General features: G+C 37.3%; 3 protein-coding genes across 3 annotated transcripts; all 3 read left to right on the forward strand.

Annotated features, from left to right (window-relative positions):
• Positions 1–2,644: 2,644 nt before the first annotated feature.
• Positions 2,645–7,258, forward strand: LOC127022406 (parvalbumin, thymic-like). The gene is given in 7 exon segments (XM_050905987.1): positions 2,645–2,673; positions 2,675–2,720; positions 2,722–2,756; positions 4,538–4,605; positions 5,411–5,543; positions 5,811–5,920; positions 7,233–7,258. Coding segments are annotated over 7 exon segments (447 nt in total).
• A 6,495-nt stretch (positions 7,259–13,753) lies between these two features.
• On the forward strand, positions 13,754–15,604 carry LOC127022559 (parvalbumin beta-like). Its single transcript, XM_050906191.1, has 3 exons — positions 13,754–13,862; positions 14,529–14,661; positions 15,454–15,604. The coding sequence occupies exons 1-3, from the start codon at positions 13,757–13,759 to the stop codon at positions 15,602–15,604; spliced, it is 390 nt and encodes a 129-aa protein (XP_050762148.1). The 5' UTR covers positions 13,754–13,756.
• Positions 15,605–24,653: 9,049 nt separating this feature from the next.
• On the forward strand, positions 24,654–27,357 carry LOC127022425 (parvalbumin, thymic CPV3). The gene is made up of 4 exons (XM_050906017.1): positions 24,654–24,714; positions 25,079–25,211; positions 25,648–25,757; positions 27,332–27,357. The coding sequence occupies exons 1-4, from the start codon at positions 24,654–24,656 to the stop codon at positions 27,355–27,357; spliced, it is 330 nt and encodes a 109-aa protein (XP_050761974.1).

A 27,357-nucleotide genomic window follows, 5' to 3' on the forward strand; every position in this document is an offset into this window, starting at 1 on the left:
GAGAGGAGCATTCCATTACAGAGTCCTCTAGAAGGCAATGAGACTTGAGCAAAGTGAAATGGTCAAGTCCCAGGGTTTAAAACTGCTTTTAGTGGTAATCTGACAATCTGAAAGGGATATCTTCTCCTTACTTTTTAATACTTCCCCAGTTCCTCTCCCTGCCAAGTTGGACGGCAGCTGGAAAGTTACTAACAGTATTTGATTTAAGAAAGTAAAAATGACCAGACAGATGTTTTTGCAATCTCTAATGTAGGGCTTGAAAATAAAATGGTTGTTGGAGGCTGGTTGTAAATAGAGTTACATGATCCTTGCACATTTCATCCTGTCAGCTAGTGCACGTGTTCTGGATCTCTAGTGCCTCCAATCTCACTGCAAAAGTGACTCCAAAATTTGCTGGAGTCTGAATGCAGCTCAACAGACTAGAGCCATAAATCATTTGACGTTCATGCTTTATCCTTAAAATTTCAGAGAACAAAAGGAGTCATCTTGTTGAAGCCTCTCAGAAAACAAAGCATACTTTTAAAGACTGCATCCTATGTGATTCACATACAAAAGTTCAAACTAATGGCAACAGTCCACAGGCATTAAGGGAAATAACAGCAATCAATGCTATTTTTAAAGGGAAGAGTGGGGGCGAGGGGTTAACATATGTGGAATTAGCCCTGGGCAAAATGAGAAGCCATTGCATCTAAAATCAAATGCATTCTCTGAAATAGACACCAGAGACCAAATTCCCATGTAGACTCCTGCAGTCCAAGAGTTTCAGCAGAATTTGGCCTTCCTCTCAACTTAGCTTCATTAGGTCATATCATGCCATCAGTTTTTGTGTTGGACGCCCTACTTACTTCACATCAGTTGTTGGCACTATGTAGGCAATTTTCCGAATTGGAGGGGGAGAAAAGGGTGGTGTGTGCACAAGGGAGAGGAATTTTTTTCCCATGTAGAATAAAAGTAATTTCTTAGAAGAGTTTGAGGGGGGAAAGTGATATTTGTATCCCTTCTACCAGATGTCACCAGTGGCAACAAGAGCCAGTATTAAATATCTATCCATCAAATTCTTCTTGAATTTTTTCAGCGTCAGCTGGTCAACAACTCATTCAGAAAACTGGGAAAGCTGAAATCTTCCACAGCCATTCTTAACCAACGGTTCTTCCCCTCACAAGAATTATCTGGGTCTGAAACTTTTTCATGGAGGACAGACATGCAGAATTTGTAAAAAAAAAAAAAAGTGTAGCAATAATTTTTCTTATGTTTATATGCAGTAAGTGAAATAACACCCCCTCCATACACAGTAACTTTTGCAATAGTCTTTTGTTGCTTTTTCATCAGCTGCTGTCAATGTTGGATGCACTAAGGTCTTGTAGGTACCCCATTTCCCACTTTTTCTGCCTCACACTATTAGTGGTTGGCTTCAGTCCTAGGCTAGGTTTGCCTTCCATCTTAGAGGGAAATGCTTTGGAAAAAAGATGCCTTGCTACTCTCTCTGACATTAAGACAGTCTCTGCACTGTCACTTCTTACTGTGCCACCACCTCAAGCTGTGATGCCAATTGCACTGTCATCCCTTGCCATTCCCTACCGCTGGCCATAATGCTATCTTGTGCTGTCATCCATATGACTTGTCTTTCAGTGTTCTGCTGCCTCAAGCCACAAGTGAGGTCCAAGCTGACAGGCTCCTCACCCAGTTAGGCTATGACGTTCATGAAAGAAAATTGAGATGATCAAATTGTTCCTATGCTATTTAAAAAAAAAAAAAGTAACTAGCACAAAGGAACACTTGGAAACAGCGCTGGTCAAAAGATTAAAAAAAAAAATCACTTATCTAAAAGAGATCAGAAGGCAGGCTACAAAATTGCAAAGACGCTCTTCACATATTGTTCCCTGCAGTGATGCTGCTATCAAAATTTTTCTCTCCATTCTGCAAGCAAAGATCTTTCATGTAAGCCTCACGGGCTTTTGTCGCAGAGACAGCTGGGTAGATCACAACCCCTTTGCTTCATACATACGCGACTAAACAGGATGTCAGAACCTTGCAGAATTGTAAGATTTTCTCTGGAAACATACCAGACGAAATACCCTCCCCCAACCAACTGTTCCATGGATTGACATAATATTATTTTACCTCCTGTAGCAACAAATTCACTGTGTGGGGTTTTTTTTTCAAAACAACAACAGACCAGACATTCTGGGAGACAACATGACTATTATTCTCCCTAAATGGTTTGCTACACAAACAATATTTGAACAGGATATTTTTAATTTTTTTTTTGTTTAGTGCTCTAATGATGAACTCTATCACATGTAGTGTCTACAGATAAAATAACAAGTTATCACATTTAAACATTCATTAAAGGCATCTCTTCAGAAGTTAGTAGTGCTTCATTTCATCTGATTCCTTGGATCAAGCATATCAGATAGTGGGTTTTTTCCCCTACCCTACATCATATGGAGAAGTTGGTATTTTCTGCTTAAATCAGAAGAAATTTAATATGACTCTGTCCTTTTCGCCTATCTGGCCACTTATCTTGTTTCATTTGCAAATATCATATGTATTCTCTTGAGATAAAAATAGTGCAAGATGATTAGTTAGGCAAGTTCATTTGACACCATTCCCCCTTCGTGACGCTGAAATCTGAAATCTGTATATGGTATACAACTTAAAGTATATATATGCAAGCTCAGCTCTGCTGGAGACACACAGCAAGTACGTTCCTCCCAACTAGATTGCTTCCTTATCCAGTCAAGAAGACCACAAAGGTAAGCTGATTAGATCCTCTGCTTTCAGAAAAAGAAACACAAAAGCAAAATGCTCCCTAAATGGAAAGCACCTATGCAATTAAAATATCTATTCTTATATGAGCTTCCAGTATGTCGTATCTTTACAAGCTAACATAGAATAGAATCAGCATTCAGATTACAGGATGGAAAAAGACAGGAACAATGCCCCTTGTAAAAAATGCTGCAATTTTTAAGTTTTCCTCCAACTCTTTCCCATTTTTAATCTTGTCAGCAGTGAGAATTAGGTGAATGGCACAGCTCCAAATTATCTTGCCTAGTGCTGAGAGGGGGAAGTACTTTGCACGAGAAGGCACTGGGACAACATAATTGCTAGCAAAACAAAAGTAACTCATCTGCCTTAGCTGGAGAAGTACCCATTGCCATCAGTGTGAATTTGTCCCATTGTCTCCTTACACCTTCTGAGATATTCAGAAAGGGACTGAAATGATTGACAATTTCCTCTGCTGCAAACCAACAGGTACAAAGGCAGCCGTTTAATATTTTATGCAAAGTTTAAACCTGTGTGTAGCTCTCAAACCAGCGCACAGACTATAAATGGTTACCAGCATTGGTTTCCTTCTCATGAATGCTGCTTTCCATGCTTAGACAGGATGAATGAAGTTGCTGACGATCAGTTAGGGATTCATGAAAAGATATTTCTGCTCTCTTGTGGCTTTCAAGAATAACTTTTCTACGCCTTAGTTCCCCTTCCTTCATTAACATGAAGCTACTTTACAGTAATGTCGCAAGTTTTACATTGTAACCAGTCTGCACTGGTGTGTGCAGTTTACCAAACTGTAAATGCATTGATGCTATGTTCACACTAAAAAATTCACTAGAAATTCAGGCCTTGTAGCATTTTCTTAAGCGATATATATTACGTTGGCAAACTATTGCAGCTGTTGGTGGCTGAATGGGACAAAGAGTATCTTTTGTCAAATGCTGCTGTATCAGAAGAAAACGCCTCCTCCACTCTACTAGGAACGAACATTAAGTCTCAATACCTCTGTTCTAAGCACATCAATATACTGAAATGCCAAAATCTGGATAAAAATCTGGTTTATTGTCACCTACATGGAATTAAAAAAAAAAAACCCACAACATACTTAAGAAAACTTTTTTATAAAGCTATCATGAAATGTAGTCTTTTAATGATGCAGCAGCCCAGCAAGCCAAATTCATAGTGTAGTTACATTTATTGTTGCAACTAAACAGAGGAGGAACTTACTCTCCAAATTTAGATTTCCTTGAAATGAGTAAAAGTATTATTACTTATTCTACACTATTATATTCATTCATTGAAAAGATCACTACATTTATTGATAATAATACTAGATTTTTAAAATTCCAATTACATTTATTCCAGATATAGTTCTAGGGGACATACTGAGCCTTATTTTTTATGTATGCTGTAAATATATGCCGATTTTAATTGAGTAATAATCCACCTCCAGGAAAACCCACACAGAAGTCCTGAAGTTTTGTGGTGCTAAAGACCTTTGATTCATTCTCCCAGTGCAGTACAGGCATCAGATCTTCCTGAAGCCCCACACTCCCGCATGCAGAATTCCTCCCTCATTACCCAGCTTTAAGTGGAAGCACCTGCTGCAGACATCTGTTACAGTACGCTCCGCTTACAATTAGATGAATAATGTCTCCCCTATCATATACTGTCACAGCAGCAACTTCAAATAGAGCCAAGAAAGAGGTAGAGAAGTCATTTTAATGACTAAGTAGCTCACATTTAATTTATTTTACAGTTCAACAATGGCCATCACTGACATCCTTTCTGCTAAAGATATTGAATCTGCTCTCTCCAGCTGCCAGGGTAAGGAATGGTCTCTCTGCAGCCAGAAGATGCATATCATTTTTATGTCTTAAGATGACATGCCTAGCATTTTCCCCTTAGATTCCTTCCCCGTGAGATCTCTTTCTAGCTACATTACAGTATAGCCCCTTGAATTCAGAAAGTCTCACAAGTGGTTATTTGGTGGGTAACATTCCCCAAAACACAGAGCAGCAATTAAAGGGCCACAGTTTCAGTTAGGGCTGGCTTAACTCTAAACTCTGTCAATTTTTAAACCTGGTAAAGACTTAGATTTAGACAGTTAGCCTTTTCCTTCAAAATGTCAAAAAAAGCCTCAGCTTGCAGAATCAAAGTGTCATTTGTAAAGCAATGACCAGTCTCAGTTCTCTTAAGAGTTCCTTGGCAAGATTAAGCCAATTTTCCAAATGCTCAAAGGCTACTTTGACTGTGAATTACTTTTCTACCAAATTCTTCACCAAAGTAAGGACTAAGTGAAAATGAAGTAAGAATTACAGGAGTTGGTCTGTAAGCCACAGTAGCACCCTCTAAATATTGATTATTAATCGCATGTGACACATTGCATAAATCCTGATTTAGCAGAACGTGCATAGTAGCAGAAAACTTCAAACTAGCTGAAAGGATATATGACCACAGGCACAGAGTGATTAAAAAGGGAAATTATCCACTGTATCTTTTTTGCTACACCGAGGAACAAGAGAAAGAGGAGCAGGCTGATGCTTAAGAAAAGACATACATATTCCCAAGGAATACATACAGTAGTAGCAACTTCAAGTGAAAATACTTAAACAACTTCTGTTTCTTCCAGCTGATGATTCCTTCAACTACAAGTCTTTCTTCTCCACGGTTGGTTTATCCAGCAAAACTCCTGATCAGATAAAGACAGTTTTTGGAATCCTTGATCAGGACAAGAGTGGTTTCATTGAGGAAGAAGAGCTTCAGTAAGTACTGTCCAGCTGCTGTATTTCTTTAAACAATGTAAACCTTTGAACTTGCCTGGTGTCCTAGAAGAAACTTGCTGTTATTTTAAAAATAAAACACAATTCCTTGTCTTTCCTTGAATCTGTGTGGATTTCCTCAGATAGTAAGAGCAGGCATTACCTTATGGGGTTTTTGGCATGGGTTTAAGAAAAGCAGAAATACCAATATGCCAAGGACATTTCAGAGAATAAAACTCAAGCACGGTACTCTACCCTGTTCTATTTCAGGCTGTTTCTGAAGAATTTCTCTTCGAGTGCCAGAGTCCTCACCTCCGCGGAGACCAAGGCTTTTCTGGCTGCAGGTGACACTGATGGTGATGGCAAAATTGGAGTGGAAGGTAAGACTTTTGGAAACTTCACAAAATTTGTGTTTTAAAATGCATGCATTTAGGGCTGCATTTAACTGTGGCATGAAGAATACATCCAATTACTTTGGCCTGGTACTTTCTGCCACAATTTTTATACTAGTGAATACTCCTTTATTTTCATAGCTTTATTCCCATTTGGTCTCTGTTGCAGCAACAGCATATTTAGGCCCAATGTAGAGCCTGTTCTTCCAATCAATAATAACAGCTTTGGGGTTAATTCTGCCATGGGTCTGATCCATAGACTCAATGTGCCAGATTTTTAAAACATCCTGAACATTTATTCATTCTTTAAATTTCCATTTCGGCAGTGGATGCTCTGCACTTCTGGCCATATGACACTTTCATTTTTAAACACACTTCCACCTACATAAACTTATTTCTTCATCTACCACTATCAAACATTGGCCAATATTACTGAGCGGTTAATTCAGTAATGTGAAATAAGACTGGTATTGTTTTTCAAGGCTAGAACTGCTGCAATGCAGCACAGAATTTTGTGCTGGAGAATTATCTGATAAGTACAAATTTCAGGGGGCCATCCTTCTACAAGAAACTAAATCAAATTCCTAAAGAAAACCTCACAGGGATGATGTGAACTGGCCAGGATATTTTTTTTAGAAATTGCAGCAAATGAAAATAGGACATTATGCATCATATATTAGAGATGAAGTCACTGAAAACAGGGCTGTCTCAGCTGAACTAGGACAGGTGGCAATAACTCTAACAGACACACGTGCTAATCTTAGCCAGAGTTTGGGAGGAGAGAGAGATACACTGTTGGAGGAATTTGCTTTAGCAGCAGCTTTTGCAGTTTCTGTTTATGAGCCCCAAATAGGGCATTATATTATGCAGATCTTAGCCCTTAACCATTGAATCTCCAATTCTGAAATTACATCACTATTGATATTTTTTCTTTGGAATAACAAAACCAAAAAATCCCTCATATTGAAAGCTACAGGCTTGACCTAATTCACTCTCCGCTTCCTTGGCTATTATCAGAGTTTGTAACGGCTTAAAGATAGTTTACCTTTAACTCAGGATTTCCCACAAATATGAATTTACAGATGCACTCCTCCTCTCTGCACTTACTCTTTTTAAGGAGTGAAAAATCTGTTACGCCCCCAGAATCTCAGTTTAGCAGTAGCTTGTGCAGTGTTATAATAACTTTGGGAGCCCTCCACGGCTAGGAGTTTAAGTCATTTTTATCTATCTCTTCTAAAGATGTTAAAAACCACTTTCATCTAGTTTTATTCCCTGCCTTTCTCATTTTCTTCCTTGACAGAATTCCAATCTCTGGTGAAGGCATAAACAGCATTAGACCAAAGGCAACCTTGGACTGACTCTTCCAATTACCTCGTCCAACAAGCACTTCGCACTCAGCATGTGTTTGTACATTTTTATATTGTTTCAGGCATTAACAATTCCCCATACATCAAGTTCGCACACCAGATTGCTGAGAAATCTTGCAATGTACAGATGTTTTGGTCACATGGTATTGTTACATTTCCATTGTAAAGAAGGCACTTTGTGACTTTCAACCACTCATAGTGTTGAAATTGTGGCTGGGAGAGGGGAGAAAAAAAAATTTAAAAAAAACCCCAAAAACCAACTTGGGGGAAAAAAGTTGCTTTTTAAATTTTGTTTAGGTTTTCCATCCTCATACTTGACCCTGCTGACTCGCCAGACACAGTTTGATGATCTTAAACAATATGACATCTTTTAAGGCTTAATTGTACTGATTTCATTGAGTTTTATTTCTGCTTAATTCTCTGGTCCTTGAGGAAAAGCAATGCTAACAAGATAGCTAAAAATAATTTATATTAAGTCCCAACCCTGAGAATATGAGAAAAAAATTTAAGAGGAGCTGACACATAGCTCAAAGCATGGAATAAGTTTGTGGGTAATTTTACAAAATGAAGTACTAGGCTACAGCATGTATCATCGGAAAGTGTTTATGGCCTAAAACGTAACTCTCCCTTAAGAAGATTTATCTTTCATGAAATCTAAGGCAGCTGCGAGATAGAGAAGAAGGGTCTAATCCCAATTCTGAGACTGTCACAAGTCACAGTCCCCTGACAACATGGGCCACAGGCCTGGAGGTTTTTCTGCGAATCATGAACATGTTGCTTATTATCTCTTAATATGTACAAAACAATAATACTTTGCCACATTTGTGAATTTCTGTGTTTCCTACAGATGAAACAACAGCCAGTCTTGCTGTTTGATTACCTTAAAGCTCTGTTACATTGCTAAATAATGGCCATTACTCAATTCTTTAATTTATTGTATGAATAATCATCTATATAATCCATAATATTAGCAATTTTCCTAAGTCTGAAAATTACTAAGAACTAGTCTTTCCTTTGATAAGTGTCTTACAGGATTTAGAGCTAGTTATAGCATTGTCTTCATTAATGGACAAAGTAAATAATGTTCATGGTTAAATGCAGAGCTTAACACACTGAGTAGATGTGCATTTCTGGCTGAGTGGGTTGGAAATTTCCCCACCAACATTTAGCTGTCTCCTTTCCCATCTACCATGACGTGGTTCCAGCTCACAAGTAGACTGTCATTTTAATACTCCCTGCTGGAACTGGATGATAATTATAACATAATTTGGCAGCTGTTTCGAAGAAGAGCAGAAACAAAGCCTTCTGGAACTTTTATGTAACATTCAATGTTGGCATTTCCATGAATTGTGAGATGATTATGTGAGGCAAGTACAGCTCACTCATACCCAGGCATGTAGGAGAGCTGTTTGGCAGATTTAAGACGGCTAATGCAAAAGAGGAATTCTAGCAATCAGACTCACTGAAGCCTTGGCAGAATTATAATGAATATAAATCCTAATTCTATCCCCACCGCCTTTGACGTTAAATCTGGGCTTAAATTATAGCTGCTCTTAATTGCAGCAGTGAAATATTTTGCATAATGATGAGACTCTGTTGGTTCCTTTTACCTTATTCATTTTCCTATCTGCTGAAGAAAAACACCCAGAGCAATCCAGATCTGCAGCAATATACAGCTGTAATACATACATTGGCTCTTCACACTGCTAATCACTAAAATATCATGACACTAGTTCACAAGCAGATGGCACACACAATACCAGAAGTGACAGACGTGATACTGCATTCCTTGCGCATCTGAAAGTCTCATGTGGAATGCAAGAAATGCAAGACTACATAGTGGCCTATCCTGTATTTCAGAGATGCTAAACAACTGCACATCACTGCCTTCTGTTGCCACAAGGGGGAATTAAGTACTTCTGAGAATCAGGCAATTCTTGTGTATGTTGCAACTTTATGTAAAACTTAGCGAATTTTGTTTATGAGAAAATCTGTTCTTTTTAAACAGTAATTTGTGGCAAGAAGATGAGTTTTAAATCTTATTAAAACCATCAGCCATTTCATTAGAAGGAATTACAATAAAACTCCCAAAAGTCCCCAATTTCAAAAAAAGCCCATAGACTGTTCAGCAAAAACAACGCCTAGTCCCTATTAAGTCTTCTGTTGGCACTAGGATCCACATTTTTAGAGCTAACCAAACTAGAAGAGAATATTTTCCACCTAAAGGAAACAAATTCCAAAAATGTTAAGTTTTCTTGAAAGGTTCATTTCAATGAATTTAAGTTCAGCCAGTGGCAGCCTTCAATTTTCTTAGGGAATAGCACGGAGTGTTCTCTGAACTTGACAATGTCATTGCGCTGGAGAAAAACTTTGATTGCAGGATGTCTATATGGATGCCATCTGAAGTAGTCAAGAGACAAATGGTGATATCACAATGTTACCACAATTAAGGTACAGAATCACAGAGTAATTCATGCCAGAAAGGATCTCTGGAGGTCTCTGGCCCAATTGCTTCCTCAGAAGGCCAACTTACGGCACATTGCTCTAAGGTGAGTTTGAGTAACTTCAAGGATGGAGGTTCTATAGCCTCTCTGGGCAATCTAATAAGTAAGGATTAAATCCTCTGCATCAAGCTTTTATGAATGAAGTACACAAATAAAACACTGCTGAGTACACAGTTAAAAACCAAGATTCTGTTAGAAATCGTTTATGCTACACCAAATCAGAAAGGATCTAACAACACCCTGTATTATCACACTGATAACCTGTTCTCAGGTTTAGAGTAAGACCATCCTACTCAGTATAATACTGCTTCATAATTCCCAGGATAAAGGAAATGTTGTTTATATGTTTTACCTTTACTTAAGACAATTAAAGAGCAACCCAAAATGTGAGTGGCAGATCTGAGTTTGACTGAGTCCAAAGACTGTGAGTTCTCAGACACACCTCAGTCCCCTCATTACCCTGTATGAGCAGTTTAATCTCTAATCCTCCCAATACTTCTTGTGAAATAAAGACGTACTATGATCTCTGTAAGTGGGAAATAAACACAAAGAAATTGATTGTCCTACACAAGCTCTTAGAAAAAGGATATAGAGGGCCAGGGTGTTGAATCCAATATCCCAAACCCACCCTAGTGCTCTAGCCACTGAATCCATCATCTCTCTTAAACTGAAATTTTGGGTTGTCCTGATAAAGGAGCAGAATCCTGCATAAGATAAAATCTCCCGGTATTTAGTGGAAGCCAGCTGCCTCCTAACTTCATGTTCCTGTGGAAATCCCAACCTAGAGCCATTTGTAAACTTCAGATTCAGTTTCAGCTCTCCAACTGTTTGAAATCTCACAGTCATCTTCTAACAAGTAAGAGAGCACAGAAAGGGCAAGGGGATGCCAGAACATTCATTGCACACATAGACTGGTAAAGTTTCTTCTTTGAGTTAGCAGCCAGCCCATGTGGAAAATCTTTGATGCAGCATCATCAGAAGCGCCTGGAGCTCTTTACACAAACAGTGTGGGCAGAAGGGGCCAAGGCTGGATTCATTTCCTGGAATGGGTTACTGAAATAGATACATCTTGATTAAATCCCTGAACAGACACGTACCTAACATTTTCAGGCTTAATTGTTCATATATTTTAAAACATTTTAATAAGTGGATGCTGTGGAATATGAACTAATTTAAAGTGTTCACATTTTATGAAACTTAATTTCCGTATTATTTTTGCTTGCAAGCACAAAAAGATACCATTGCATTGGTATGGACTTTCTGCTACACTTTCTGTACCGAAGGCCTATAGAGCACACAATCTAGCAGCTGGGATACGGCTGCTCCCTAACTTTTGATTTGCTTATCAGCATGTCCTATACTCATGAAAACAGGAAAATCAAAGTTTTTGTATATCAAGCTCCAGAAAAGAAAATCAGATCACCACAACAGTTACAATATGAAAAGAAGGTACCCCTAGACAATGCCTTCCCCTGCAGTTACAAAGATATTCTTGACCCTAAGTTCAAAGGGGAACTTATGTCAAAGTAGAATATGCAAATGCTTGATTCAAAGGGAATCACATCAGTTTCATCGCAACTAAATATTAATCAGGTGGTATGTCCTAGATACTAACTTTCTGCTCTAACTCCCAGGCTTCCAGAACAAACGGATCTTATATTTGCCATGATCTCCCTACCAGACTGTAATATTTAGCCAGCATAAAAATAAACACAGTAAAACCCGGTTTTGTTAGACAGATGAAATAACCTGTTCTATCTAATCATCATTAAGGAAAGTCCTCTGGAATTATTTCTGAGTATTCAATTTAGTCTGTTTATATTCCAGTCTTTCGAGTGATTTGGTTTACTAGACTTTTTTTCTTTTAAATATCTGTTCCTTCCTCTTCTCTTTCTGGCTCATGAACGCCCACCTGTTAACCTGTTCGCATTCTCAGTTCCGTGGTTTTCTCTCACCCTAAGTACTCCCGGAGAGATTTCACGGCTGGACTTGACTGTCTTTGGTGCCATCTACAGGCAAGCTCTGGTTTGCCACAGAAATAATAAAAAACTTTTATCGATAAATGCTTTGTAATCTCAATGTGGTCTTCTCACACGGAATGTTCAGTAATTCTGACACAATTATCAGCTCCTCTCTGATCCTAGGCCATACTCTCAATTATTTCCTAGGAATCTGAAACAAAGGCAAAGCTAGATTCCCAAATGGAAAGACTGGATCATTTAGTTTATATATGCACCAGTTCAGGATAAAATGCCTTTAAAAGTAACTTGCTCAGCTGACCTTATATAGTCCAGAAAACTTTGCTTTCACAACGTTCAATTTTCCACACAGCATGTGTTTAGAATAATATAGTTAGCGCTTCTCCTAAGTGTTCTTCTCTTGAAGAAATGATCAAGGGAAACTAAGATGTGCAAGACGAGGTTTTGTCTGTATTTTCATGTATATAGTTTTTGAAAGAAAAGACAGCACCTTTATGTTATATTGACCAAGTGTTAGGCTTTATTTTAAATGTAATGGCATTACTCAAATATTATTTAAAACTACAATGATACTCCATGCACGTTTATGTATGTGTGGGTGTGAAATGTTCTCCCAATGGCCTTTTACACCATTGGCCAATTATTTCAGCCATTCTCGAGGCCATTAAGTTCCAACAGATTTCATGAGATAGCCAAGCAGCCGATCCCATTAATAACCAGTAAGAGAAAAGCTGCAGCTTGAGCTTAGCTACTGTTTGAATCCTTACAGAAGTTTATTTTTTCAGTACAGAAAGAAAGAATCAAATATCACAGATTTCACTGCTCAGTTTCACTCCTTACCCTTAATTGATGCATACTCCTGTGTGCTGCTGAACAACTGACAGCCTTCATTCTATAAATGGACACATTTATTATGATGATTTAAAATGTGCACCATGCAATGAATTAATACTGAGCAAACGTCTTCAATATTAGACTTTTATAGTCTAAAGTACATATTTCAGTAACTGGGTAACCAAAGCTTATATATCAGCTTATTAAAAATACTTTGGGCTGATTTAAAATTAAAAGTTTTATCTGTGAGATTCTACTTGTATGTCCAATATATCTATTACAAATGTATCAGTATTAGTATTATTTGAAGCCTATTAGGGCAATTGCAGGAGTAAAGTTTCATGGGTAATTCTTATCAGGATGGGGCCCTTAAAAGTCAAAGTCTACCATGAAGATGTCCATTTGTTGCTATCATTAAGCAATTAAAAAAATTTATATTTTTTCATTCACAGATCAAAAATCATTCACTAGATTAAAAATAGGTGCAAGCTGACAGGATTTACTTTGTATGGCACTAAACCTTATATATTGTCTAAAACACCATGCACATTCCTTTGGGATATAGGTATCAATCTGATTAGCTAGCAGGTCTTGTCAGCCACGATAACTTATCCCCTGGGGTATCTGAGCCATCACATGGCTCTACGACTTCTGTAAAAGGTCGAGACGACTTAACTAAGGTCTATATAAGTCATTATCTCTGTCATTTGAAAAAGAATTAAGTCAAGAGGACTGTGCAGATCTTTCACCTTACAGTTTTTTCTGTTCTTGGCTTGGGGAAAACTAAGTGGCAAGGTGAGTTCAATCTTTCCTCTGGAGCTTTTGAAGACATCACAATAATCCACACAAAAAATGCATGGAAATAATCAAAGATCCTCAAATGCCATGCAGGTCTATAAATACATTTTGGTTTGTCCTCAGCTTGTGCACCTGAAGACTTAACTTCTGTCTTAGTTAGAGACTAAGACTGTTCGAGATAACAGCAAGCCAGATGCACTACCTGTATCTGAACTAAAGGATGGAACAGTTGGCTCCTGCAGGGCAGGTCCCCTGGTTTGCCCCACTGGTTGCAACTGCCCCACTAATCAAATCTGGCTATCCTCATGGGGCAGCATCAAAGGCTCATAGAGCAAGATCAATATGAACTCTACCCAATATTATTTTTCATTTTACAGTAGCTTTGACATGGCTCTTTCTGGGATCCTGACAGAAGCTGAAATTGCTGCTGGCCTACAGAGCTGTCAAGGTAACATTTATGTTTTAAATTTGGCTTTTCAGTTTATCTATCAAATTCCTTTGTCCTCACTACCCCAACATCCCAATTTCAATGGGAACAGAAAAGGCTGAAAGGATGAACTAGACAGTATAAAGTTGATTTCCTCTCCAGGGTACGTGGTAAGATGTTCTTGTTATGTTTGTTTGCTAATTACAGCTTTAATTGTTTTATCAAAAAGAGAAAAAGGAGGCAAGGTAATGGAACAGATGCAAGTTTTAATCTTTGCCAGCCAAAGTACAGGCACCCATCAGCAATTTTAAGTATGAAAAAATCCAGAGGCTGAAATCCTGTTTTTTTCAGAGAATAATAATAATAAAACTCCTGCTGATTTCAATACAAGCACAATATTTATCATCAAATTCTGTGAATTTATGTTTGAGTGAAGTATCTATTTACAAATGTATGTTCTTGCGTGATGAAGACGACAGTCAATATTTATATTCCTAGGTTTGAGAGATCATTGATGGAAAAATCCCATTAATCTGAAATAAACTGAGGAAAATCAAAGATGGTTGACTGGGGTTTGTAATGACCCTCACTGTACTGCAGAACAGTTTGCTGCTTTTTGACCAAAAAGCTAAATCTTTTGTTCCAGATCTTTAACTACTTTTCTTCATCTCTTCTTGCTTATTTCAGCTGCTGATTCATTCGATTACAAAATCTTTTTTGTCAAAGTGGGTCTCAACTCCAAGTCCAAAGACCAGCTCACTAAAGTCTTCGGAATTCTTGACCAGAACAGGAGTGGCTTTATTGAGGAAGATGAACTGAAGTAGGTAAATTAAAAAATGAGTTACCAACAGGCTTGTGTTTTATTGTCTAAAAATGCAGGATAAGATCAGAAATATTCCCTTTCCTTCTGTCTCTTTGGATGAGAGACAATCGTGTGTGTGCGCGCGCGTGCACACACACACACACACGTGTGTGTGTGCTTGGGCTGAAGGAGCTGCAAGACAAATAATGAAGGAAAGGCTGGATCACAATGAGAAAACACTCTGATAGCACTGAAAATACTTGTTTCATGTAGGGATAACTGACAGACTGTGAAGATAAAAATAGCAGTTCTGCTAGAGTTTGCTTTTTATTATTGCAAGATTTTTTACTAGACTGAATTCAAGGGCTGTTTTTCTCTTATCTTTCTTTCTATCACCTGAATTCTATCTTCCAGATCATATTCATCTGACTTTGAAGTTAAAAGGTAAGGTTAGAAAAATTGCCACTCTTAAGAGTCTACATCTTAGGAGAAAAGAAGGAAGATAATACAGGAGGGAAGATGAATCCTACCACTACAGAGTCAGTTTTAATTTTGCCTTTTTAATCCAATGAAACCAAAATGTCATCAAGGATTTTTACATGTTGTGATGCAACATCCTCTTACTTTCTTACGCTTATTCTCACTGGAGTTAGAGGAAGTTTTGCCATTGAATTCAAAATTATTTGCAAAGAGCTTTTGAAATAGTCTCAAGAATTGAATCAGGCTTGGAATTTTACAGCTATTACCAATACCAAACTCTAAATGCTTTCGGTACTATGTCTCACTCATTTGTCCTCTCACCTTTAACAGACTTTTCCTGCAGAATTTCTCAGCCAGTGCCAGAGCTTTGACTGATGCTGAGACCAAGACATTCCTGGCAGCAGGTGATAGTGATGGAGACGGTAAAATTGGAGTGGATGGTAAGACTGCCTTTATTAAACGGAGTAATATCTGCCTTTGAGACTTCCTAATGGCTAGCTCTAGGCAGCTGCCCTGCTCCATACATTGGATGTTATGGATCCAATTCTGAGGTGCTCAGATCTGCTCTGTATTGGAGAGAGGATCTAACATAGGAGCCGGTCTATATTCTGCCCTTGGCTACAGGTGGTCAGTTCCTTTTTTCATCTACAGAGATTTTTTCAGGACTGGAACCTAAATTGATATATTTATAAAATTTCAGTATAAAATTTTACTGCTTTTTACTATTGAACTATGGTACAATGTGACACTTAAATGCAACACTTCCTTTGTCTTAAGTATCTATTATTATGAGTATACAACATGCTACCTTTAAGGAATGATTATCAGAAGTATCATCAGTTTCCTATTTTAACTCTAAAAATCAAGAAAGTACTTTGACTGTGCGATTACAAAATGTGGTCCCATTTTATTATTCTTTTATCTCTTTTTCAGAGTTTCAACCTCCGTCAAATCTTAACAAGCAGTCAAGATAAAGACCAAGACATCTGTGCCATAAACAATCTTTCCTATTGCAAGCCTACTATTTATGTACACATTTTGTACCCTGGAAGGTCACGAACAATTGCTGGCAAGTGATTTCATATTGCTGGAAAACATATGAAATAGTGCAAGCACTACTTAAACCACATTCTTCAATGTTTTAAGCAGAAGGTCTTTATACCACTGGGAGACTGAATTGGAATCCACTCTGCTCATCTGAATTTTGGGCATTAAAGATGCTAGTAAAAATATTAAGAGAAGGAAAAATTAAAAGCATCTCTGTGGGCCATTTATTTTCAATGTTTGCATAAATAGCTAGCACCTGTCATGAAAAACTAGAATTAATAAAATGTCCAGGTGTAAAACCTGGTTATAGTAACTGGTAGCAGTGGTATTTAATCAAGACGTATATTTAATACTCCATACGTTTTTATGTCATTCTTTATGCAACTGAATATGTTTCATATACTAATTAAATGGCAGGACCTAGCACTAATTAAGCTGTCAGTTTTAATATAAGATCAACTGGATCCAAGATGGATCTAGATTATTGAAATAGCAATACATTCAAAATTCTCCAAGAAATCACCCACGTTCCTGCCCACCTGATGGCACCATTGTTCCACTTACCAGAAGTTAAAACAGTATTCTATCTGCTTGAATTAATTCAAGTCAGAACACTTACAGTATCCCACCTGCCCACTTCGGTTGATGACTCGGTTTTGCCAGATTAAATAATCTCTGAACACAGGGAGGGGACCCTATGCCTCAGATCTTGGGAGCAGGATGGAGGTCTCAGGAAAGGTCTGTGGTGCTAGTTTGCAGTCGGGGAATAAATACCTTTTGTTGGGTCCACTTTCCACACTGAATGCCCTTTAGTGCCATCCATATGGCACTAAATATCCAGCATACCAGCTGTACTTGGCAAGTTGCACACCATGGCACAGAGGTACAAAGGAGCAAGACATGGGTCTACCTGCACAGGGGTAGGAGTCAGGAGCCCAGAGTTCCCCTCTCTGTCAGTATGAGACTTGAAGGTCTGCACACAGAGAGCCAGAACAGAGATTCAGTACCCTTTAATCATATCAACACAATTTATGCTAAAATGAGTTTGTGCAAGACCAGTGTAAAGAGTATTAATTGTTATCACAATTGTAAGTTGTTTATTTTGCATGGAAGTCTAATTAGAGAAGATGTGTTTTTACAGCCCTCACAAATGCAACTGAAGGCAAAGGGAGCTGTGTTTTGGATACAACTAGGTGAAAAGCACTTTGAAAAATCAAGTCCCTGCTGCTCCATAATGGCAAATTGGGGCATGTTGCCCAATAATCAGTGTTCTGTTGCTTTTCTCCATCTCAAAACTGAGGATAACATAATGCCCACCTCTCACAGGGCTGTAAAAATAAATGCATAAATGTTTGTGAGGAAAGTATAATAAAATGAAGAGCACCATAAAAAAATTGCTAAGAAATTAATCTTTTTTTCTTTACAGACAGATTGAAATAGCAAGCCGGAAATAAGGAATGAGGAGAATGCAAAATTCTGAACAGTTGCTCGTTAACTAAAGTTCATCCAGCTTGTGCACTGACCAAGTTAGGGTTCTGGTTGAAAAGAGTGTGATGTCATCGCGATTTTGTCATAATACAAACACACACAGCAATCAAATTAGGTTACAAAAATGAACTAATTGCTAACAGTACCTAACTAGACACTACGGTGTATGGGGTTTTTTAGGCTTACATATGTGATAAAAATAAACAGACATCCAAACAACATTACGCTTCCAACATGTTACTCCTATGTACTCTTTTCGAAAAATTTGGAACTCTTGGAAAGTCTGTTCTTGGGCATTAATCTTGCAAAAACCTGTATGATGACTGTCTTGTACTGTATTTGTTGGAGCTATTTAAGAAGGTGTTTCAGTATTTGCAGATCAAAAATCTTCATTTCAAAATTATCTGCTAATGCTATAGTGGTTCTGATGCATAACACATTTATGGTAAGACATTATGGAGAAGGAAGGAAACATCAAAACAATGCTGGGGAAATCATCATATTACACAAAATGAAAGCAATCTACAGGACTTTAATGAATACTCAATAATGTGTTCATGCCTTATACATTAGCCAAAAGTATATTTCCATTAACTCTAATGAATGAATCAGGCCCTAATATTGTAGAATTTTCCTTAACAGTGAAAAAAGAATTATCCATCAAACAACTTCACATTTATGATTTCAATGTCATCTCAAGAGAGCAATAAACAAAGGAAATTCTGAGGAATTAGTAACTGCAGTCTGATTGCAGGGCTAAAAGCTCTCACTATGGTCAGAAAATGCTATGTATCTCAGCTGATATTACGTTTTATGTTTTCACCATGTAATATGGGTCACCTGAAGATCTTCAAGCATTGTACCAATATTAATGGCTAAATGAGAGAGAAAGGCACAGACAGCTCTGACAACTTTTGAGTTAGCAGGCAGCTCCTTTATTTAACCACACTTACTTCCACACTGATTAGCCTGCTAGGTCTACAAATCTAAGACAATTTCACCACTTACCATTCCATTAAGAACAGTAAAAAATTAATGACAAGGTAAGTCTGATATCAGCTTCAGTGATGACTTCAGAAAGTTAAGAAGAGCTTGTGACTAGACATGTTTTTAGACCTTTCCTTCTTTCAGTATTACCACTCAGCAGATTGGTGGAGAAAATGCTGTTTTCTGTCTACAAGAATACACTTTCTTTCTTTCTTTTCCTCTCTGCCTCTCACTCACACAGGCTCTCAGGTACTGTGAAATTTCTGTAACTGCTTATCATGTGCTTTAAGAAAGCTCTTCAAATTGTGCCTGTAAGGCCACAGCTGGAAAGACTGCTGCATGATCATAAACATACATTCCCACACAGCTCCGTTAAAGTTAAGAACACTCTTCTGGAATCATAAATTTGGAGGTCTGAGAGCATGGCCTGTATTCTGCAAATGTTTCTACCCAATGCTTTCTACCAGAGTCCCTAAATATGTGGTTGCCTTTTGCCAACGGTATTTTGTCACATGTTTTATGCATGTGTTTTAAGCGCTTGTCTGAATTTAGACACCCGCTTCTCCTTTATTTGGAAGGTCATTTCTGTTAAACAAGTGACTTTTGATGATTACTTATCATAAGGTTAAGTCTAATTATAGGGTATTTTTACTTTACATCTCACTAAAGGTTATACATCCTCCTCCTGCTGAAATTAATGGCAGAAATCCCACTGACATCAATGAGGACAGGCAGTGAACATAGAAATAGTTGGGACCACTTCAGTGCTATTGCTTTATTTTACCATGGCTTCTACGCTGTGGGTCATAGTGAAATACAGCCATGTGCAAAAAGCCTTTGGTAACAGTATAGTATCCCTGTACAGATCTTTTACATGTCACAAAAGGCAGCATCCAGATTATTTCACAGCCTCCAACCTTAGGGCACAGTTATTCTTCAAACACACAGAAAACCTCAACAATTTAGACTTCTAAAGATCACTCCGTCTGACACTGCCTATAATGCTGACAGCAGACAGAAACATCTTAGACAATCACATTTAGGGTCAGAGACAGAAAATTGTGTTACTGAGCCACAGAAGCACTTGCAAGTGCATTTAAAGACAAACACATAGCATATCAAATGCTAGCAGCCTTTTAAGTGAAAAAATATCCTGATCAGACCAATCTCTATGAATTAGTTACACTATTAATCAGTTACGTTAGTCTATTCTGCTATCATTTTCAAACAGAAATCAATTTCATTTACACAGAATGATAAGGACATAATTTAAACTGGGGAAAGTACACAAGACACTTCTCCTAACGTGAGAGAAGTACCTGTCTTTGTTTAGCTCCAGACCCACAGTGCTGCAGAATATATCTTGTATCTTGGATTCTACAGTCCAGATCTCTGCTCAGTGCTCTGGGTAATATCCTCTATTTGCTGCGGGGAAAGAAAGCTTTGTCACTAAGGCTTCCAAGCCCTGGATTTCATCCTTCATTGTAATAATGCACAGTACCAAAAAAGTCAAATACTAAACCATGTTCTTAAACTTCTCTGTTAAATATGGTAAAAGACTATGGCCCAAGTAACCATTCAAATCGGATTCTGTAATTATTTCTATATGATTAAAGCATGTGCCTTAAGAGACAACTTGAAGTGGCAGGACATAACTCATTTTGTTGTAAAGGCTCTTTTCAATGATTATAGCTATATTCAGACTAAGATTCTCTGCCATCACCACTGAGACATCAACATTAATGATCAACCACTTAGGTTACTGAGTATCTATTTTGGTTAGTTCCAAACTCATTACAAAGGCAGAATCTGTTATCCAGGATCATGATACAATTGTTCTAGCCCTAACACAACCAGGGCTGAAAGATGGAGTTGTGTGGGTTTTAGAACAGCTGCTACAGCATCTCTTTACACTATTGTAGTTGGTCTCAGGTTAACACCTCTCCTCTGATCTCACCTGAGACAACTGCTGATGTTTCTTTTGCATCTGCTTGAAGTCATGTCTTTGGTTGATTGCCACTGCTAATTAACTCTTTACTTTATACCAAACAGAACACAAAGATTACAAGACTAATCCACAACCTGTCAAAGATTTACCAAAACACTACTTTCATCTTCTTATTAGAGAAGTGAATGGTACTTGATTTGAAAACAGTTGTTTTATACGTTTAGATTCCTAGCAAGAACCTACCAATATGAATGTTCTGTATTTCTCAGAACTACACCTTCAAGTTTAATTCTGGAAGTCTGAAACCAAAAAAAAATGGCTTTAATATTCCTGTATATACTGTGCATAAAGACACCTCAAGGGAAAACAACAGAAGTAAAGTTATACAAATACATAAATCTTCAGATGAACAACTCAATAGCACTTTCAGATGTCCCTAGCAGACCAAAAAAACAAACCCAACCAAACAAACAAAAGAATAATTTTTCTTGAATTTCATAGGAACAAGTGCTAAACATTCCTGGAAACTGTGCAATACTCAGATTCTGTACAGATTTTGCACTATTGTTAACTGCCCATTACCTAGCAGCGGTTGTTCTGGTTGAATTATTAGGTATTTTCTTTACAGCATTACATTGCTTGCATAATATCTTTTAGAAAATTTCTTTTATTGATCTCAGTTTTTGAACCCCTAAAGTGATTACAATCACTTAAGCTAACACATACCCCTGAAGTAAGGAAAACAGACAGGTAATTTAGCTATAAAATAGATTATCTAATTAAAACATCCCTTTATATAATACACTCATCCCTGATTATTTCATTCTAATTGTAGTGGAGGGAAACCTGTACTTCAGATGAAGTGTCATTAATAAATAAATAAAAACCAGTAACCCTAGATTCCCACCTGTATCAATATACAGTGACATCAACTTGATTCTGAAATTCAGCTCTTTTAGGCTTTTGTAAACCATCTTCCAGCTAGAATTAGCATCACTTTTGTTGTCAGTGTTGAATTTCAAACATTAAAAGATCCCTTCGTAAGCAATTATAGTGAAGTTATTGTAGCAATTAGCTCACTTTTATTTGAGCTCATATTTTAATATAATACTAATTCTGGCTACTTTACTACTGTTGAACATACGTAAAAACAGTTCAGCACCCTGTGTGCCGTGGCAGAGTGTATGAGGTAACCAGATGCCATTCTTCGAGCATTTGGTACTTATATTTTAATACAATGCCTGAATTAGTTGCAGATATATTTTGAGCTTGAGTATTATATGCTCGCCTTGATCTCGTTGTTTTCCTCTACTTCATTTCCATTTCCTCATTCTCATTAGCTTTTAATAATGTTGTATGGCAAGTCACAAATTTAAACAAAGCAAGCAGTTCAATGAGCAGTGTGTAGGAGCAAGCAGAAATAAAGGAAGCCTACTATAAAGTAACATCTATGGCACTATTGCAGAGATCTAAAAAAAACCTTTTCTCTAGAAACGTCTTGGCAGTAAAAATGTCACGAGGAATCAGTAAAAAAGCCTTCTGTTAAAACTCATATCAACTTGAGATGATCATAAAGGAGAAAATCCACAACAGAGTGCAAGAAGGTACCTACAAGGATGAAAGCTATTTCAGGATGCTTCTGTAGAAAGCACAGTATGCGCTTCATTCCCACTGGCACTGTCTGATAGATCATAATATCATGCAAATCTCAGACAGAAAGCATGAATATATAGTACTGAACGAAGAAGTTAAACAGAAAGAACACCAAAAGACCTGAGATAGATCTTCAACTTGGACAGATCAGCACTGTTCAATTTGTTTTAATCACACAATAATAATTTACAACAGCCCACGGTTCTTAGGTTTAATAGGAAAGTGTTCTTCCAGATTACTATAAACAGCTTTCCTACTGAAAGAGATAGAAGAGAACGTTCTTTCATTTCTAGACAGCTGATATTTGGGATTAAAGGCAATTCTGATTATTTGTGATTTATGCCACCTTCTTCTGCATACAAAAGAGATAGCAAAAAAGGTAAAAGTATCATTAAATGATGTCTGCTTTTTCATGTTAATTATACCTTGTATTTCTCTATCCAAATTCAGACAAACAGGTACTATGGAACAATTGCTATGCTTGATACTTTTCTCACTGTCACTAAACCACAGGAGTAAACCCACTGTAGTCCATTAACTTACACCAAGGCTTAGATATATTACTACTTTACTCCACAGCCCAATTCATAACTTTTGCTACTATAAAAAATACTAGTTGTTCAGCATACCATGATATTTCCATTTGTTAAAAAATAAAACAATGCTCATGTATTAGGAGAACATTACTTTAGATAGCATAATAGACTGTTATACAATAAACTCTAACCAAAATACATGTGTTTTTTATTGGTCTTCATCCTCAAATTTTGTCCACAGAAACCCCCTTAAAGATGGAAATAGATTTTTGTCTGAGAAGAAAAACTTCATATCTGCTGTTCCCAATTTTCTTAATTTTTTTTTCCCAAAATTAATGCTTTTGAAATATATAATAACCCCCCACTTATTTATACCTACAATTTTAATTTCATATTAAGGAAACAGATTATGAGAGTGTGTGTTGTAAAATGTATATAAATCTATCTGTCTCCACACTAACAAAGTCTGATGCCTACAACTTCAAGTAAGTTTATTATTGATTTAATGTAATTTAAAATATTCAAAATAGATTATTAAGTAGGCCATCTGATTATACATAATATTCCAAGGAATACAGACAAGAAGATTAGTTTATTCAGCTTTACCTAGGTTCAGAGTTTTGCTGTCACTGAAGGCATTGGTTTCTGTTCTCCCCCTGATTAGGGACAGCACTGTAATTTAGGAAATGGTCAGGAAATATGAAAGGAAGCTTACTGTAGAAAGATCACCCCAAATTATAGCATGCTTTCCTCTATCCTAGTGACAAGTTATCTTTGTCAGAATGACACATTGTCACCTCTGATCTTTCATCTCCAACTTCCTTTATTCGTTCCAAAGGATCAACAGACTTAGGGAAACCAAACTAGTTTCTTTTCATAAGGATTTGACTGCTGGAGTCATCTTCCGATGAGTGACTTTAAGGTCCAGAGGTTAACTGAAAACCTTTAGCATACTTGGAGATTGAAAGTCTATGTTTTGATGACGGAGTTGTACTTAATTAAGCACAAGTGAATTTATTAACAAAACTGTTCTTCTTGTCCATATTATCTTAGGATATAAATAGAAAGAAAAGTTTAATTAGTTAAGGAAGAAATTTGAGCTAGGTCTCAAATCAAACATTTGATCCATGAAACAGTAACCTAAGTAGTGGTTATTGTCACCTTTTGAATCCTTTATAAACCAGAGTGGCAAGCCAGAGCCAACATTACTATTTTGCCTGGTATCTCCTCAGCTATTTTTCCTTTACCTAGCTGAGAAAACTATAAAGGTGAGCAGCTGACTTGAGATTAATTAAATGAAATTACTGTGCAGAGCTGCACCAGTAGTAAGTACAATAACCATTGTTCTAAGATTTTTATTTTAATTGCTGGAATTACCTATGGATGGACCTTACATAGATAAGTATCAGTTTTCTTTTTATTCTTCAGAGCTGTTGGGGGAGAAAACAGAAGCAAACCTTCTTGGCTTTATTTTTTCCATTACATATACTGTTATTTATATTGCCAGATGCCATGCATTCCAGTAAGACTAATTATTAGATTAACGGTTACATAGAGTTTTAAAAAGTGCTGTACTTAAATAAGATGCAGGTAAATGATAAAAAATCGATCATCAACTCACAACATCATTTACGTAATCCATCTCATTAAAAAGTATTATTTCAGCACTGCTATTTTTAAGGAAGTAATGTATTAAATCTTCTAATTTGTTTAGGAATAGCAGCAATGTCGGTTTGATCAAGTAGATACATCTACACTTAGAAGTCTTGTTAGCCATATAGTATTCTTCGAAACACAGAAAAACCAATTTTGTAAGATGCATTTGCATTTCACAAATCTGTTTGCAATATACTATTTTGCACAGGTTTAAAATGAGCCTTACAGACATTCTAAGCCCTTCTGATATTGCTGCTGCTCTGCGGGACTGCCAAGGTGAGAAAACAATTAAAACTCTAAAAATCTATTATTTTGTGTAACACATGGCAAGTTTAATTCAGTCCCAAAGGAATACTGAACAAGCGCATACTGTAAACAGATTTCTGCAATCTCTTTACTTAGCTGTCACAGTATATTTGTTCATGACTGGTTTATATTGTCAGTTTGTAACTTAACCCCATGTGACTTTTTCTGATGTTTAGGAGGGTATGGTGCAGTATGGCAAAATTCATTCTTTGACAGGCTTTATCTATCGTTCATGTTTAGAACAATGAAAATGTAACAAAGTAGCATCCTCAGACCGTTTAGGAACAGTGAACACAGTAGTCTGGGGTTAATTTATTTATTAATTTATTTTCAGCTCCAGATTCCTTTAGTCCCAAAAAATTCTTTCAGATCAGTGGGATGTCTAAAAAGAGTAGCAGCCAGCTCAAGGACATCTTCCGGATTCTCGACAATGATCAAAGTGGCTTTATTGAGGAAGATGAGCTCAAGTAAGGATTTTGTTAACTATTTAGAGGCTATCCAAAAATCAGCACTTTTTTCCTTCCAGAACTGTTCTGTAAATGTGAGCACAAGTTATGCTAAATGTTGATAAAACCTTCAGCAGATTGTGAAAGGTATATTTAAGTAGATAATCCCTACAGAGAAAAACAAATTAGTAAATACCTGCCTTTAATGCTCAGTATAGAAAAAAATAACTCCCTGGGGCTGGATTTTGGTAGTGGGCAGAATCATTTTTATCAGGGCTGGACTTACAAAGCAGAAATGTATATGACTAAGACTTAGCTAGTCAAACAAAGCAGTGTTTGGAGGACTTGGCTACTGTGGTAAATAATTTATTTATAGATAGCTATCAATTTGGTTATACAGCCAGCATAAAAGAATAATATTCTGTGAAAATCATAATCAAAGTTGTTTTCTTCCTAGGTATTTCCTTCAGAGGTTTGAGTGTGGAGCCAGAGTGTTAACCACCTCAGAAACGAAGACCTTCTTGGCAGCTGCAGATCACGATGGGGATGGTAAAATTGGGGCTGAAGGTATTAACTTATTTATATACCGAATAAGGGTCCTCAGGATGTGTTGCAATGATGTGTGATTCTCTTTTATGTTGATGGTACATTAATGTACCTCCAGCGATTTTACTGAAACCCTTGCAGTAGCAACCTGTTTAAGGGCAGAAACGGTCCCTGATCTTACAGGTTCATCTCTGCAACTCCTTTTGCATGAGCAAGTCAAAAAAAACCCACCTAGGCTGCCCTAAGGAACTTTCTCATTGCCACTCACAAATTTCCAGTTGTTGTGAAAGGAACTGTCCCTTATTTCTCCTCCCACTTACTCTCATGTAAGGCAGCACTAGCATCGCTTGTAATATACAAATGTAAAATCAAGGACAAAAGAACCAGCTCTACACAGGAGAGTGGAGAGCACATACATTGGTTCATTTACAGCAGTTATTTCCCAACAGAAATTCCACTAGTCAGTGAAATCATTCACAATATGCAAGAGCTAGCAGCACGTAGTTCAATATTCGTTTTGCACAATAAGGAGAACAGAATGATCAAGTGTCACTATCCTGACATGAGATCCCACAACAGGCTCTGTGCATGGGGATGGACGCTATTTATCTTCAGTGGCACGTTAAGGACCAGATAGGAAGGAGCAGCCGTTTTAGGATGCAGCATACTACACTCACCCTGTGGAAATGCCGGTGTGATTTAATGGCTGCTCAGTGCAGAAACCTCCTGATCTCATAATTCCATATTTCTATGTCCCATTTTGAACAGGAAGCACACACTCACACAAAAGGCTTGCAGCCAATGGCAACTCACCCCATGAGAGAAGCAAGCTGCCTAGACGAGCATGAAAGGGGCTTAGGGAACAGCACGCAGGGAATGTGCTGGTGTGCAGATTCCCTAGCTCACTGCGCTAGGAGGACAGAACTCTTCTGTTTCTTTCTTTGGAAGGAATTAAATCCAGTTCCTTAGGAAATGTACCAGAATAAACACACATGATTTTTGAAGCAATCTATATACTAATACAGTTGTTCAGGGATGGGACTGATCGGATACTTTAACTCACAGAAGCCAAACATTTAAAAGATCTTCCAAATAACAGTATCTTATTGTATAACACAATACTTCAGTATCATACCACATGGAACTGCACAATGTTTTCGGCTTTAGACAGTGCTCTAAATCAACACGCCTCAACTGCTGAAGCATTACAAACAGCTAATAGGACACATGGACTCACTTTTAATTATTTTACTTCAGCTCTTAACTACTTCTTACTCAAAGAAGTAGTTTCCATTCCATTCCATTCCATTATTTTTGCCTACAGTCGGTATTATGCAGAGAGAAGGCTAAAACTACCCTGAACATTTTATTATTCCTTATAAACATCAGCAAAACACTGCCTTTCCATCTGTTGTTTGGAAGAGGAAGTTTAGGTAATGTATCTCTTCTATACATGTTTCTTCTCCTCTGGTCATCTATCAGGTAATTGTTTTCTGTTAATTCCTATTCTAAATCTCTTGAGAGGCCACTAATCTTTTACTCCTAATTCTTTCATTTTAATATTTCTACTGTAAATATTCTCCTATCTTTTGCAGAATTCCAGGAAATGGTGCAGTCTTAG

The sequence above is a fragment of the Gymnogyps californianus genome, chromosome 15, assembly GCF_018139145.2.
Source record: "Gymnogyps californianus isolate 813 chromosome 15, ASM1813914v2, whole genome shotgun sequence".
Classification (NCBI taxonomy): Eukaryota; Metazoa; Chordata; class Aves; order Accipitriformes; family Cathartidae; genus Gymnogyps; species Gymnogyps californianus.

Bases quoted from the DNA above. Each gene is read 5' to 3' on its own strand.
- LOC127022559 (XM_050906191.1), top strand. From the start codon at position 13,757: ATGAACTCTACCCAATATTATTTTTCATTTTACAGTAGCTTTGACATG. The intron at 13,863-14,528 runs GTAACATTTATG...TGCTTATTTCAG, and splicing joins TGGCCTACAGAGCTGTCAAG to CTGCTGATTCATTCGATTAC. The intron at 14,662-15,453 runs GTAGGTAAATTA...CACCTTTAACAG, and splicing joins ATTGAGGAAGATGAACTGAA to ACTTTTCCTGCAGAATTTCT.
- LOC127022425 (XM_050906017.1), top strand. From the start codon at position 24,654: ATGAGCCTTACAGACATTCTAAGCCCTTCTGATATTGCTGCTGCTCTG. The intron at 24,715-25,078 runs GTGAGAAAACAA...ATTTATTTTCAG, and splicing joins TGCTCTGCGGGACTGCCAAG to CTCCAGATTCCTTTAGTCCC. The intron at 25,758-27,331 runs GTATTAACTTAT...TATCTTTTGCAG, and splicing joins TGGTAAAATTGGGGCTGAAG to AATTCCAGGAAATGGTGCAG.